Consider the following 14735-nt stretch of genomic DNA (forward strand, 5'->3'; position numbering starts at 1 on the left):
ACCAGCAGTCCTTAAAGGAGTGCTAAAGGCCACCCACAAAAAGGTAAGGAAAATTTTGAATATTTTCATTTGTGTGGAGTCAGAGGGAGCAGGTGTGCCCGCGCCTGCTCCCACCCCTCTCCGCTTCACCTCCCCCTTTCCCAGAACCTACCTGTATAAGACCATCCTGCAGCCCATCTTGTATGTCACTAAGAGTGATCATGCACCTTGCAATAAGTTGTACACTATTATTTTATGTGTGAAATCCTTCAAAGGTGTGAATGTATCAATGGTGTCAGTTGTAAGCTGTAGTTTGAATGCGTTCCCTACTGGAGTATGGGCATTCATGATAAGCAACACAAGAGGTGCAAGGGGTTGTGTGAAGTGTTGGGGTGGGCCCATGGTAATTGTGGAGTAACATAAAAACATAGAAGATAGGAGCAGGAGTAGGCCATTCGGCCCTTCGAGCCTGCTCCGCCATTCAATGAGATCATGGCTGATCATCCAAATTCAGTACCCTGTCCCTGCCTTCTCCCCATATCCCTTGATCCCTTTAGCCTTAAGAAATATATCCAACTCTTTCTTGAATATATTTAATGAACTGGCCTCCACCGCCCTCTGTGGCAGAGAATTCCACAGGTTCACCACTCTCTGGGTGAAGAAATTCCTCCTCATTTCAGTCCTAAATGGCTTACCCCTTATCCTTAGACTATGACCCCTGGTTCTGGACTCCCCGGCCATCAGGAACATCCTTCCTGCATCTAGTCTGTCCAGACCTGACAGAATTTTATAGGTTTCGATGAGATCCCCTCTCAATCTTCTAAACTCCAGTGACTATAAGCCCAATCGACACAATCTCTCCTCATACGTCATTCCTGCCATCCCAGGTATCAGCCTGGTGAATCTTCGCTGCACTCCCTCCATGGCAAGAACGTCCTTCCTCAGGTAAGGCGACCAAAACTGCACACAATACTCAAGGTGTGGTCTCACCAAGGCCCTGTACAACTGTAGCAAGACATCCTTGTTCCTGTACTTGAACCCTCTCGCTACGAAGGCCAACATACCATTTGCCTTCTTAACCGCCTGCTGCACCTGCATGCTTACCTTCAGCGACTGGTGCACAAGAACACCCAGGTCTCTTTGCACTTCCCCTTCTCCCAATCTATTGCCATTCAAATAATAATCTGCCTTCCTGTTTTTGCCACCAAAGTGGATAACCTCACATTTATCCACATTATAGTGCATTTGCCGTGTTTCTGCCCAATCACCCAACCTGTCCAAATCGTACTGGAGTTTCACGACATCCTCCTCACAGCACTCTGTGGCATGCATGCCTAGGCAATATACCTCATACTTGGCATTGTTGTGTAGCGTAGCAGCTACTTTAAGGTATGCCATCTTCTTCTACATCTGTTCCCAGGTATTATCCACAGCGATGCACCTGGCTGCCACCTCCCAACAGACATGTTATAAGTCCTCCAGAATGTTAAACAAGGCAACCTTTTCACACTCACCTCAGACAGCAGCACTCTCATTTCACCAACCATTAAACAGAGAGTTTGGCTGCGAATTTAATCGCGCCAAGGGGGCATGTTTGGAGGCGGGACCGCTGTCAAAATTGCAAAGAACCCGCCTCCACGCGAGTCTCCCAGGTGTCGGGTCTGTCAGTACAGAACTGATCCAACACCAAGCGGCGGGGGAGACAATTTAGATCATTAAATGGCTTGTTAAGAGCCAATTTAAGAGTACTTTGAGGCTTACTTCTAATTTTACCTTCTCCCCCACTCGTTACCCGCTGTTCAGGTGACACACCAGCTCAACCTGCCATGTTTTGAGTCTGCTCTGATGTTTGTGAAAGGCTGACAGCTGCAGAAGTGGTGTCAAGGATGCCATGTTGCAGATGGTGAGTTTCAGAGCACAGAAAATGTTGGCTACTGCATTTTTAATACATATAGAGATTTCTTTAGCTTACAAGGTTTTAGATCCAACTGTATGTCCAGTGCCACCTCATTGGGAGAACCTCTCTCACCAGTGACAGATCGCTTCTGTCATCTCACCTGCAGCTGCCATCTATTCCAGCAACATCAGAGCCATTGAAACAATCAGACCTTGGTCCTCCGAATCCTGCCACGATCAGCCCCAACACCAAAATCACCAGGCACACCAACAACATCACCAAACTCATCACCAACCTTCTCCGCCATCACCTGATGCTGCACTGGACACGGGGCATCAGCCCCTGACAAAATTGCTGGCCGGGAGATTTTCTTCACTTGACGCTGTAAACCCTGGCTGCCACATGATGCGTTAGGTTGATGCCATCCCACACCAGCACCATGAAGCATCCCTTTAATGTCCAAGTCATTCCATGCACACTCATCACTATAGTGGGGGGGGGGGGGAGGTGGAGTTATGACTGAACAATCACTGGAACTCAGTCAGACACTTCTCAAGGTGCACTCAGATCTGTCCAATAAGGGGCACTTTTTGAAAAAGAGATTTCACTGTATGCCAACACATTATCAGAAACTTCACATGGACATTGGCTAAACCTCTCAAGTGCCTACCCTTGTGTGTTGTTAGTTGGTATGCTTGGAGTAGGATGAGTGTGAGGGGTGGCTAGTGAGATGGGGAAGTGAAAAAGTAGATAGAGAGGATTGGGTGGAGGTGCAAGGTAAGTTGGTGTCCTTGGGAGGTCTCTTCCACCCTTGGAGGGGGAGAGAACCTCCCTGCGTGCTGTGACTCCCTCCATAAGCATAAGGAGGGAGTCATTGGAGCGCCTGGGTGCAAGTGTTCACCTTTGTGCAGTGATTGTCAGTGTTTGCAGCACCTCAATGCTGTCAAACACTGACAGAACAACTGTCAAACTCCCTGTGGACGTGGTCCCTTTAAAGAAACCGGCTGATGACGCATCATCAAATGATGTCATCAGATCCGCTTCCTGTTAATTGGCCAGTAAGCCCGTATTAACAAGGCCAATCAAGGTAAAATCCCATCTGCAGCGTGGAGGCAGTGGGGAGCGGGACCAGAACCCGGAAACCAGCTGACCCGCCCCCATCCCGCCTCCAGAATTAAATTTCTGGCCTTTGTCTGCTGTGCCGCTCCACCGTTTGCCCACAGACTCTGTTCCATGTCTGCATTTATTTTGTCAGCTATGATTTTCCCCAACACAGCCTTTGGGGAGGCTAAAATATGGAAAAACGATTATTTTTTCCAGATGTGCAGCCAGTCACCTTTAAATGGCTGTATCGCTTTCTATTTCAGCTGTAGTCCTTTAATGATGCATGCAATTTCCCAACCCCTTTTGGTGAGCTCCCAGTTTCAGGCCCAATAATAGGCTTGGGAGCTCGTGCCATGTATAATTAATAAGGCTAACTCCAAAAAATTCTGGGAGTTGATCCAGTGAGATGTCAACAAATGTTGCTCTCCAGTCCCGTCACTTTGGGAATGGGATTTTCCTTCTGGTAGTATCTGGATCCAGTAGCAAAATATCATTGACAGGTTTTTATTTCCCCCCCTCTTTTTAAAGAGCTGCTGTGGGCTAAAGGATGGAGCCTGGATAGGGATTGGTAATAATACTAATCTACCACCCACTTATCCACTTTATGTGGCAGTAGAGATTTGAACAGTGGAAGCTGCTCATATCCTTGTCGTGGTAGATGATTTTACCTTCCTGGACACCTGGTGTAATCATTATTATTATAATATAATGTTCTGCCCTTGGTAAATAACACCAGCACTTGCTGCACAGGCAAATCAACCTTTTACTCCTGAGAAATCTGCTGCTATTGCCTTGGGCAAAACACCAGCTCAGATATGTTTGAATGAAATGTATCATGTAGAGTATATGATTATTCAATTCATTTAAGGGGAATGCTAGATAAGTACATGAGGGAGAAAGGACAGTGCTGTCCAGCAGGTTTGCTGATAGGGTTCCATGAAGTAAGAAAGAAAGACTTGCATTTATATCGTGCCTTTCACGACCACCGGACATCTCAAAGCGCTTTACAGCCAATGAAGTACCATTTGAAGTGGGGTCACTGTTGAAATGTGGGAAAGGGTGGGACGAGGCTCATGTGGAGCATAAACACCGGCACGGACTTGTTGGGCCAAATGATCTGTTCCTATGCTGTTAATTCTATGTAATTCTAATGTTACTGTTCACTAATGCAGGTTTTCTAAATGTATTCCAGATTCAGACTTGAGTATGCGGACGTTGAGCACACCTAGCCCTGCACTGATTTGTCCTCCAAATGCACAATCTTTTGAAAATGGCCGAGCGTCCTCCACCTCATCTTCTTCTGTCACAGGGGAGACCATTGCTATGATCCATTCCCAGCCTCTGTTCCTCATACCCCAGTGTGCCATCAGGCCAGCGTCAAGGCTACAGAAAGAACAGGCTCCCATTGACAGGCTACCAGACCAAACCTTGATCCAGATCTTTTCACACCTCCCTACCAACCAGCTGTGCCGATGCGCACGGGTCTGCCGGCGCTGGTACAACTTGTGCTGGGATCCACGGCTGTGGAGGACTATTCGTCTGACAGGTGAAACAATGAATGTGGACAGAGCTCTGCGGGTGCTCACTCGAAGGTTGTGTCAGGACACACCGAATGTATGCCTCATGTTGGAAACGGTCATCGTTCAAAGCTGCAGGCGGCTTACAGACAGGGGCCTCTACACCATTGCTCAGTGCTGTCCAGAGCTACGGCAACTAGAAGTGCCAGGCTGTTACAACATCTCTAATGAAGCACTCTATGATGTTGTTTCCCGGTGTCCCAACCTGGAGTATCTGGATGTTTCAGGTAAATTCAGGAAAGCAAACTATCCTTGGCAAGTGTTGGCAATAGTCCAAGTATCTGAATATTTGGCTGTTAGCTAGACAGAGGTTCAAATGTCTGTCAAACTCTATGCATCAGTTAGGTGAATATCATCCATCTTTTGATTCAATGGAGCACGTTGCAACAACGAGGCATTTCATCTTGTGGTGGGGGGCAGAGAGGAGTTGGATAAGCATATGTTGATGACTCAATTGCTCTCAAAAATTGTGCTTCCTGCTGGTCAATCATACCATGGAACTGATAAACCATAGTGTTTGCACAGGGATCACCTGTAAATATTGTCACAGCCCTAACTTCCAAAAGATAATGCCAATTAGACAAACGTAGAAAATGGAATCAATTTTCCTGAGATCAGCATGTGGGAATACCCATTACCCAGGCACAAAGGTCTTTATTCCCTTTACATTGCTTCAGGATTTGGGGGTTTCTTTGGGGTGGGGAGGCAGCGGTGTGGGGGGATTGGTGGCTGTCTAGGAAAATCAGCCCATCATTTTTTTTTTAAGTATTACAACAAAGTGCTCATAGATTGACAAATACAGAAAAAATATGGAGTACAGAATTCTTGAGACATTTCTCATGGTGTGCCAGGTCCCAGACAGATGAACCTGAAGACCCCTGTGATCTCCTGGAGGGTCCCCTGAATCCTGTTGCAGATGCTCTGGGGTCCATGGATCTCAGTTTGATTTTTACAGAGTTATCAGTCTCAAATTTCTTTGGAACCTGCAGTACCATGGTATCCATGGCTGGGTAGGACTTCTGCCTACTGGCTCTATGCATCCCTGATCCCATTGGAATCATTAGGCCCAGGACACTTACATAAAATTCACGGGCACATAATCTTATATTGGCACAACTTAGGTGTCCATCTCAGAAAATTAGAGTCAGGGTCAGCTGTAGTGTTAAGTCCAAAGAAATGGCCCAAATGAATTCCCTGGCTTTTTTCCAATTGGCCAGTTTCCCCATTGCAATCAATTGCTGTGGAGAAACTGACTTCAGCAAAACAGCAGGCTCTGACACCCGTAGCAACACTGGGAACAAGGAATGCACTGGTATCCCTTGTTTGCAGCATTGCCAAGGGCGGAAATGAAGGGATGACATTTGCATGTGGCCACCCACAATTTGTTTGTAGATTTCAACAAAAAAAGTTGCAAGGACCAAGCAGAGTCGGATTCCACTTCTATTTTTGCCCCTCTGTCCTCAGCACCCTCCTCCCCCGCTAGGCTAAGCCCCCCACCACAAAAGTCAGTATATAACCCAGGGACACCATGAGCTAGAGAGAAACCTAGAAAGTATACACCCTCGAATTATATATAAAAAAGGACAATTACTTTTGATTAGTTCCAAAGTTGGTGGTACTATTTAAGGAGACATGCTGCTGCATCAGAGAGTTTTTCAGTTCCCTCTGTTCCTTGTGCAACTTGCAATAGGCTGCTCTGAAATCATCATTTCATATTCATTGTGTTGGCTGCCAAGGAAAGGTAACAGTGCAGCAGATGCATAAACTGTTGCAGCACCACCTTTGACAATGTGGTTTTAGTACAAATGGCGACTGCAGGATGATAATGCGCATTCTTTTGCTGACAGACCAATTAAAAGTTTCTTGCAAGAGAACTTTCCAAACAATAGTGCCTGTTAAGTATTACAAAAAATACTAGATCATTTTGCAAGGACGTGAACACCCCACGAGAGTTACAGGTTCTTGGTTTTATTTTGCATTTGGGAGAATTAAGAATAATTTTCTCTTTTAACAAATGAATAAATAATAATTGTAGCATAAAGATAAAAATGAAAAATCTGTGGGACATTATTGGTAATGTTCAGCACCATTGGACAAGAGCATAGGGGATCAGTTATGTGTGTTGGGCTGAGAGGCTTTAGTTACAAGGAGAGGCTAGAGAAATTGGGGCTCTATTCTGCAAAACAGAAGGTTGGAAGGAGATCTGATAGGTGTTCAAAATTTGATAAGGTAAATGGGGAGAAACCATTTCCATTGGTTGGTACCTGGAGGACATAAATGTAAGTTAATCACCAATAGAAATAAAGGGGAGGCTAGGCAAAATCCTTTGTTAGGACATAGAATTGTTTTTTTCTCTCAGGTGAATAAACAGTAAGTAATTTGTTTTTTTTTTAACAAAGGCAGTCTACCTAATTTTAATTCAGGCTGTCAATAAACAGATAAATAAAAAAGACTAGCGATGGCCAGGCAGGCTTTGTGTCAGGACTGAAGTACTTGAGAATTCATGAACAGCGAGACTGCCCCGGATTGCCACATCTGCAGGAAATGTCTCTGCCTTCAGTCACTCTGACTCAGTCATTGAGTTGGAATGAGAGTTAGAGAAGGGCGAGGAATTTCTGGATTTGTTTTTTCCAAACACAGTCACACTCCAGAGAAAAGCACATGTTCAGGAGAGGGAGGGTGTGACTGACAGGGAGCCGGGTAGCTAGGACTTAGGAGAGGTTGCGAAGCAGGTCCTGCAAACACTGGTCCTGTCGAACAGGTATGATGCACTCACTACCTATGAGGACAAAGAGAAAGACTGCGGGAAGGACAGCCACAATGCAGACCAAGGCACCGTGGCTCAGAAGGTTGTCTGCGGAGTGGGTGGAGGGTATGGGCGGGGGAAGTGCAGAATAGAAATGTGGTAGTGATAGGGGAGGTGGAGTAGCTGTACTTATTAGGGATAACATACTGGCAGTAGAAAAAAGTGACGCAGCCATCAGTAAGACAGAAATAGAATCCATGTGGATAGAGATAAAAGATAATAAAGGATCAATCACACTAATAGGAGTAGTCTACAGACCACCTAATAGTGGAAGGCAGGTGGAAGAAGCAATATGCAAAGCAATTAGGGAAATTAATAAAAAACATAGAATAATAATCCTGGGGGTTTCAACTACCCCAAATTAATTGGCCAGAAGAGGTAGGTAAAGGGGATAAGGGAATGGAGTTCCTACAATGTGTACAGGACTCCTTTCTAACCCAGTATGTAAGAAGCCCAACAAGGGATGATTCGCTATTGAATCTAGTAATAGGGAATGAACCAGAGCAGATAGGAGAAATAAGAATAGGGGAACATCTAGGCAATAGTGACCGTAATAAAATACGCTTCAAGATAATAATTGAGAAGGACGTAAGCATGACAAAGACCAGAGTAATAGATTGGAGAAAAGCCAATTTTATCGTTGGGGGGGGGGGGTGGCTGATAGTCAATACTGAGGAGGACTGCAGCAAATTACAAGACATTAATAAACTTGCAGAATGGGCATATAATTGGCAAATGAATTTCAACACAGATAAGTGTGAGGTATTACATTTTGGTAAGAAAAATAAGGAGGTCACACATTACTTGGAAAATAAGAATCTAAATGGGGTAGAGGAGCACAAATACACAAATCACTAAAAGTAGCAACACAGGTTAATAAGGCCATAAAAATAGCAAACCAAGAACTAGGGTTTATTTCTAGAGGGATAGAATTGAAAAATAGAGAAGTTATGCTAAACTTGTATCGAACCTTGGTTTTGATAGAGTAGACACAGAGAAAGTGTTTCCACTTGTGGGGAAGAGCAAAATTAGAGGCCATCAATATAAGATAGTCACCAAGAAATCAAATGGGGAATTTAGAAGAAACTTCTTTACCCAAAGAGTAGTGAGAATGTGGAACTCGCTACCACAGGGAGTGATTGCAGAAAATAGTATAGATGCGTTTAATGGGAGGCTAGACAAGCATATGAGGGAGAAGGTTATGTTGATAGATTTAGATGAGGAAAGATGGGAGGAGGCTCGTGTGGAGCATAAATGCCGGAATGGACTGGTTGGAACAAATGGCCTGTGTCTGTGCTGTATATCCTATGCAATTCTATGTAGAATGGCTTACCAGCAACAGTAGTGAAAGCAGCTTCTTACTAGTTTTCAAAAGGTAATTGGATAATTATTTGAAAAAGAAAAAAATTAAGAGTATGGGGAAAAGGTAGTGGAATGGAAGGAAGTGGATGGCTCTTTCAGAGATAGGAACAGGAGTAGACCATTCAGCCCCTCAAGCCTGATCCACCATTCACTGAGATCATGGCTGATCTGCGACCTAACTCCATATACCCGTCTTTGCCCCATAACCCTTTGGTTAACAAAAATCTATCAGTGTCGGATTTAAAATTAACAATTGATCTAGCATCAATTGCTGTTTGTGGAAGAGAGTTCCAAACTTCTACCACCCTTTGTGTGTAGAAGTGTTTCCTAATTTCACTCCTGAAAGGTCTGGCTCTAATTTTTAGACTATGTCCCCAGTCCTAGAATCCCCAACCTGCGGAAATAGTTTCTCTCTATCTACCCTATCTGTTCCCCTTTATATCTTGAAAACTTCAATCAAATCACCCCTTAACATTCTAAATTCTAGGGAATACAACCCTAATTTGTGTAATCCCTCCTCGTAATCTAACCCTTGGAGTCCGGTATCATTCTGGTAAACCTACGCTGCACTCCCTCCAAGGCCAATATATCCTTCCTGCGGTGTGGTGCCCAGAACTGCTCCCAGTACTCCAGGTGTGGTCTAACCAGGGCTTTGTACAGCTGCAGCATAACTTCTACCCCCTTGTATTCTAGTCCTCTAGATATAAAGGCCAGCATTCCATTAGCCTTTTTGATTATTTTCTGTACCTCTCCCTGACATTTAATGATCTATGTACCTGGACCCCCAAGTCTCTCTGGACCTCCACTGTTTTTAGCTTTTCACCATTTACAAAGTACCCTGTTCTATCTTTTTAGGTCCAAAGTGGATGACCTCACATTTGCTTACATTGAAGTCCATTTACCACAGTTTTGCCCATTCACTTATTCTATCGATATCCCTTTGTAATTTTATGCTTTCATCTACACTGCCTACAATGCCACTTATCTTTGTGTCATCGGCAAATTTGTATAGAGGCATTCTATACCATCATCTAAGTTGTTAATAAATACGGTGAATAGTTGAGGCCCCAACACAGATCCCTGAGGGACACCACGTCCTGCCAATTTGAGCACCTGCCCATTATCCCTACTCTCTGTGTCCTGCCACTCAGCCAATTTCCTAACCAGGTCAATCATTTGCCTTCAATTCCATGGGCTTCAACTTCAGTTGATATTGATATCCCTTGCAAATTTCTTTTCATATTCCCTTTTTGTAGCTCTTACTATGTTTTGTCACCCTTTGCTTTTCTTTGTATCTTTCCCATTCACCAGATACAGGCATGATGGGCCAAATAGGCTCTTTCTGTGCTTTAAAATTCTATGTAGGTATTGTCATTTTTAGAAATGCTCCATGTTAATAATTTAATACATCAGTCTCAATTTTTTGTTTAGGTTGTTCCAAGATAACCTGCATCAGTCTGACAAGGGAAGCTTCAATCAAACTCTCTCCACTTCACGGAAAACAGATATCCATACGCTACCTGAACATGACAGATTGCTTTGTACTTGAAGACGAGGGGTTGCACACCATAGCGGCTCACTGCACCCAGCTGACACACCTCTACCTGCGCAGGTGTATACGTGTCACAGACGAGGGCCTCCGCTACCTGATGCTTTATTGCACATCAATCAAGGAGTTGAGCGTTAGTGACTGCCGCGCGGTGAGCGATTTTGGGATGAGAGAGGTGGCAAAGTTGGAAGCACACCTGAAGTATCTCAGCATTGCTCACTGTGGCCGGATCACAGACGTAGGTATCCGTTACATTGCCAAGTATTGCAGCAAACTGCGCTATCTGAATGCTCGGGGTTGCGAAGGAATAACCGATCACGGGATTGAGTACCTTGCCAAAAATTGCACAAAACTGAAGTCCCTGGATATCGGGAAGTGTCCGTTAGTTTCCGATGCAGGCATGGAGTTTTTAGCATTGAACTGCTACAACCTGAAGCGGCTGAGTCTTAAATCATGCGAGAGCATCACTGGCCGTGGTTTGAAGATCGTCGCGGCCAACTGCTTCGAGCTTCAGATGTTGAACGTACAGGACTGTGACATCTCTGTTGAGGCACTGCGGTTTGTCAAACGCCATTGCAAGAGGTGTATTATAGAACACACCAATCCGGCCTTCTTCTGACAGGATGTTCAACAGTAAAACGGAACAGACCATAGATTGTAAAGCCTCAAATTGTATTTGCTTTTTTTTCTTCTCCTCAATTCAAATATTTAGTTCATTTCCACATTGTATAATTATTACTCTATTATGACTGAAAGTCATGGTAATGAAAATGTTTTTCTTTTTTCCTCTATGATGTACTTGTACATTTTTGACTACCAAATCCCCTACAGAAACCAGTGTCCAGAGGCATAACCTAAATATATTCAAACTTTTCAAGTCGCTGGAAGAATTGATCAGATTTCATATTATTCCTTAAATCCATCACTGGGATATAAAACGGAAATATTCATATATTGCTTGCCTCCTATTTTTCCAATTTTCCTAAAATGGAGCACTATGTTTTAGTTGATATCTCACCATAACATCGGATCCTATGAAAGAGATGTTGTTACTTTCTTTTTGTTATAACATGGAAGGTTCTGAATAATATTGCACTTCAGTGCTTTTATTTCATTTTTTAAATGAATAAAAGGAGGTTTAATGATCCTAAAATACTAAAGGGCTTTTTGACTGTACTGTAACCCACTTCGTACACTCCGGTATCTCCACAACCCACGATAACTGAACCTTTATTACATGGTGTGCTGTTGGGGGAGGGGAAGAAGTTGACGCAGGGATTAGCATGCTGCCCTTTCAACTCAGCTTGCTTGAATGCAAATCTCTTTCTGTTGGTCCTCCTTGAAATTAGTCCCAACCCATTAACAAGTGGACCTTGACCCACAGCACAAAAATGCTGTTAATTTAGCACTAAATTTGACAATCTAACTCAGAGGCCACAAGGATAGCCGATGTGGGAAATGGTACAGTAAGGATGCTTTTCAGAGGTGGGGCTGACGTATGATGTTGGCATAGAGTAAAATCAGCTTTACTCTGCAGCTGGTTGCACTTTACCTGGCCTGGGAGTGTTTGACGCTGACATTAGAATGATAATCTTCAGACTTTGTGCTCCTGGTGGGGGCCTCACCCTCTTGGAGCACAAAGTTGGCAAATTACCCCAAGATGTCTGAAATTGAAAGTGGACCAATTCCCAGCACTAACGTTTCTCACCCTGATAAGAATAAAAATGCACTACAATAATCTTGTATATGAAAATACAAGCAATGGTATTACCACTCAGCTGAAGGGGACACCACTCCAGTAGTCACGGTGCACCCAGTCTAGAGCAATTGGAGAAATTACTAAAGGATTATTCATTTCCGGTGTCCAAAAGTGGCCCAGCATACTTGTTGCCTAACGTTTGACCAAATAACTTGCAGGAAAGACCAATAGGATGTGAATGGTACAAGAGGGAACAAATCACTTCTTGTGTGATTTTTGAAGCCTTTTTTGGGTATTAATTAGAGGCCTCTTTATCATGGGGAGGAGAACGACCATAGGTCATGTCACAATTATGTTTTCATGGCACAAGAACTCGGCTTGTAATCATCATGTCACTGTGCTTGCAAACAAAGTTTGTTAAAAGTTTTGCAATCAAGGCAATGTGTCTTTAAGCAGGACAGTTATGTTAGCAAACAAAAATATGGAGGGATTTCTCCTCGATTCTGTTCAAAATCAGGTGGGATTACCGGAGAATGTCGGAAAATTAGAGTGGTGCGGCCCACCACCTCCTCACTGCCTCGACTGGGATTTCCCACCTCCCGCCCCTGCTATGACTACTTCTAGCGGCTCCTTCCCTACCCATTGCATGCATATGGCAGTGGGGTGGGGGCTCCCACTCCCAGCAAATCTTCCTTTCGGCCCCAGATAACACCACTTTCCAGAGCCGTCATGTGCAGTGTGGCCATAGTGGTAAAGGCCCAGAGTTCCCACAGTGGAGGTAGAGGGCATTGTAGTGGGATATCTCCCTCCAGGCAGCCGCAGAGACTTACCCACTGAAGGTTTTGATCTCGGCCAAGGTCATTAGTGAGGTGGGGGTCCTTTGTTCTGGTCTTCAGTGTGAGACTTAAAGGTCTCTTGTCTCCCCTTCTAGTGCTGCAGGACCATCCTTACACCAGCACTGCTGCGATTCTCCACCTTTGCACAGGCAGCCTTCCTCCCAGTGACAGGAATTCCACCAGGAGCCCACTGCATACGTAATGAGCCATGACTCAGGAAAATGGGTTGTGGCTGGGGTGGATATGAAGTGGAACTGGTTGGTGAAGTGAGTTAGTGACCTGTCACCTCTACAACTTGGGTTTAAATCCAGCCTACGCTGATAGGATGAAAATCTCTGTCTGCTGGCTGGAAGAATTCTATGTGAAAGGAGTTTGCCAGTCTCAAATTCAGTTTTTGTGGCCAAAACTGCCCTTAATTTAACACTAATTGGCAGTACACTGGTAATCTTACTCAGAGTGGGCACAGATTGACTGGTTTGGAAAATGGAAAATATCACACTGGTGCAGTAAGGCTTGTTTTTCTGAACTTGGACCTCAGGCATATTGTTGGAGCAAGGTAGAGGGACAGAACTGCACTGTACTGAACCTGGGAGTGCGCGATGCTGACACTGGGTGACCAACATGGAAAATGTTCCATTCTCCAATACAAACATCACCTTGCTGAGCGCAAAATTTTTAAAAAGTTGGAAGATCTTTAAATTCACTTCCAGGCCATTATTCAAGAATAACAGAATGTCCATACATTACATTGTAATTTGTCTTTGTCACAAGGATTAAAATAATTGTCTTGTCATCTTCTGTTTTCAATGTTTTTGAGGCCTTGTTTCTTTTTAGAGTCAGACAATCATTGTTTTTTTATTGGAAATACAAATTGTTTCTCAGTGTAAACTATTAAATTCTTTATCCCTGGGATTGAACATTACAAATATTGCTAATATTCATTAAATTGCAGTTAGTCAGTATTAACTGACAGAAAGGATCACAGTATCTATCAAGCTAATTAATACAGTTCATGTAACTTGCTCTTACCTTCTGAATGTAAAACACAAAATAATACCAGAAACTTCAAATAAGGATTACAGCCAACTGACGTTTGGCATCTGTGACCTCCTGTACACAGAATTTTACATCACCCACCAACGTTACTTCAGTGGTGGGAATGGGATCTGATAATCACCTGAAGATGCAGTAGAGTCTCAATGGGGATGAAATGTCCTTTTGGGAAGTCACTATAAATAATGTGTTTTTAAAAAGGAATGCTTTGAAGTTCTGCAAGAACATGTACTATTTGACAAGGTTGTTGTTATGTACAGTAATTGCATTCACCTCAAACTAGTTTATATTGATAATAAATTACAGTCAACAATTTCACTTAGTCAAACACAACCTTTTATATCAAAGCAAAACAGATTATGTTTGTTAAGTTTATATAATTTAAAGGGGCACTGTTTTCATGGAAAAGTTTGGCAACATTATTATTCATATGGCTAGAGAGAAAAGCTAGAAAAAGCCACATGACATTACAATTTGGGCTTTGTCCCAACTTTCTTTAATAAGAACATAAGAATTAGGAGCAGGAGTAGGCCCTGCGGCCCTTCGAGCCTGCTCCGCCATTCAGTAAGATCATGGCTGATCTTCGACTTCAACTCCACTTTCCCGCCAGATCCCCATATCCCTTGATTCCCCTAGAGTCCAAGAATCTATCGATCTCAGCCTTGAATATACTCAAAGACTCAGCATCCACAGCCCTTTGGGTAGAGAAAAGATTCACAACTCATCTCAGTCTTAAATAGCTGACCACTTATCCTGAGACTATGTCCCTAGTTCTAGACTCTCCAGCCAGGGGAAACAACCTCTCAGCATCGACCCTGTCAAGCCCTCTCATAATGTTATATATTTCAATGAGATTACCTCTCATTCTTCTAA

General features: G+C 43.7%; 1 protein-coding gene across 1 annotated transcript; it reads left to right on the forward strand.

Annotated features, from left to right (window-relative positions):
- Nucleotides 1-605: 605 nt before the first annotated feature.
- On the forward strand, nucleotides 606-13602 carry fbxl7 (F-box and leucine-rich repeat protein 7). The gene is made up of 3 exons (XM_085988770.1): nucleotides 606-1882; nucleotides 4173-4784; nucleotides 10157-13602. The coding sequence occupies exons 2-3, from the start codon at nucleotides 4187-4189 to the stop codon at nucleotides 10891-10893; spliced, it is 1335 nt and encodes a 444-aa protein (XP_085844896.1). The 5' UTR covers nucleotides 606-1882; nucleotides 4173-4186; the 3' UTR covers nucleotides 10894-13602.
- The last annotated feature ends 1133 nt before the right edge of the window (nucleotides 13603-14735 follow it).

This window comes from Somniosus microcephalus, chromosome 5, assembly GCF_052327205.1.
Source record: "Somniosus microcephalus isolate GS21.2 chromosome 5, FLI_Smic_1.0, whole genome shotgun sequence".
Taxonomy (NCBI): domain Eukaryota; kingdom Metazoa; phylum Chordata; class Chondrichthyes; order Squaliformes; family Somniosidae; genus Somniosus; species Somniosus microcephalus.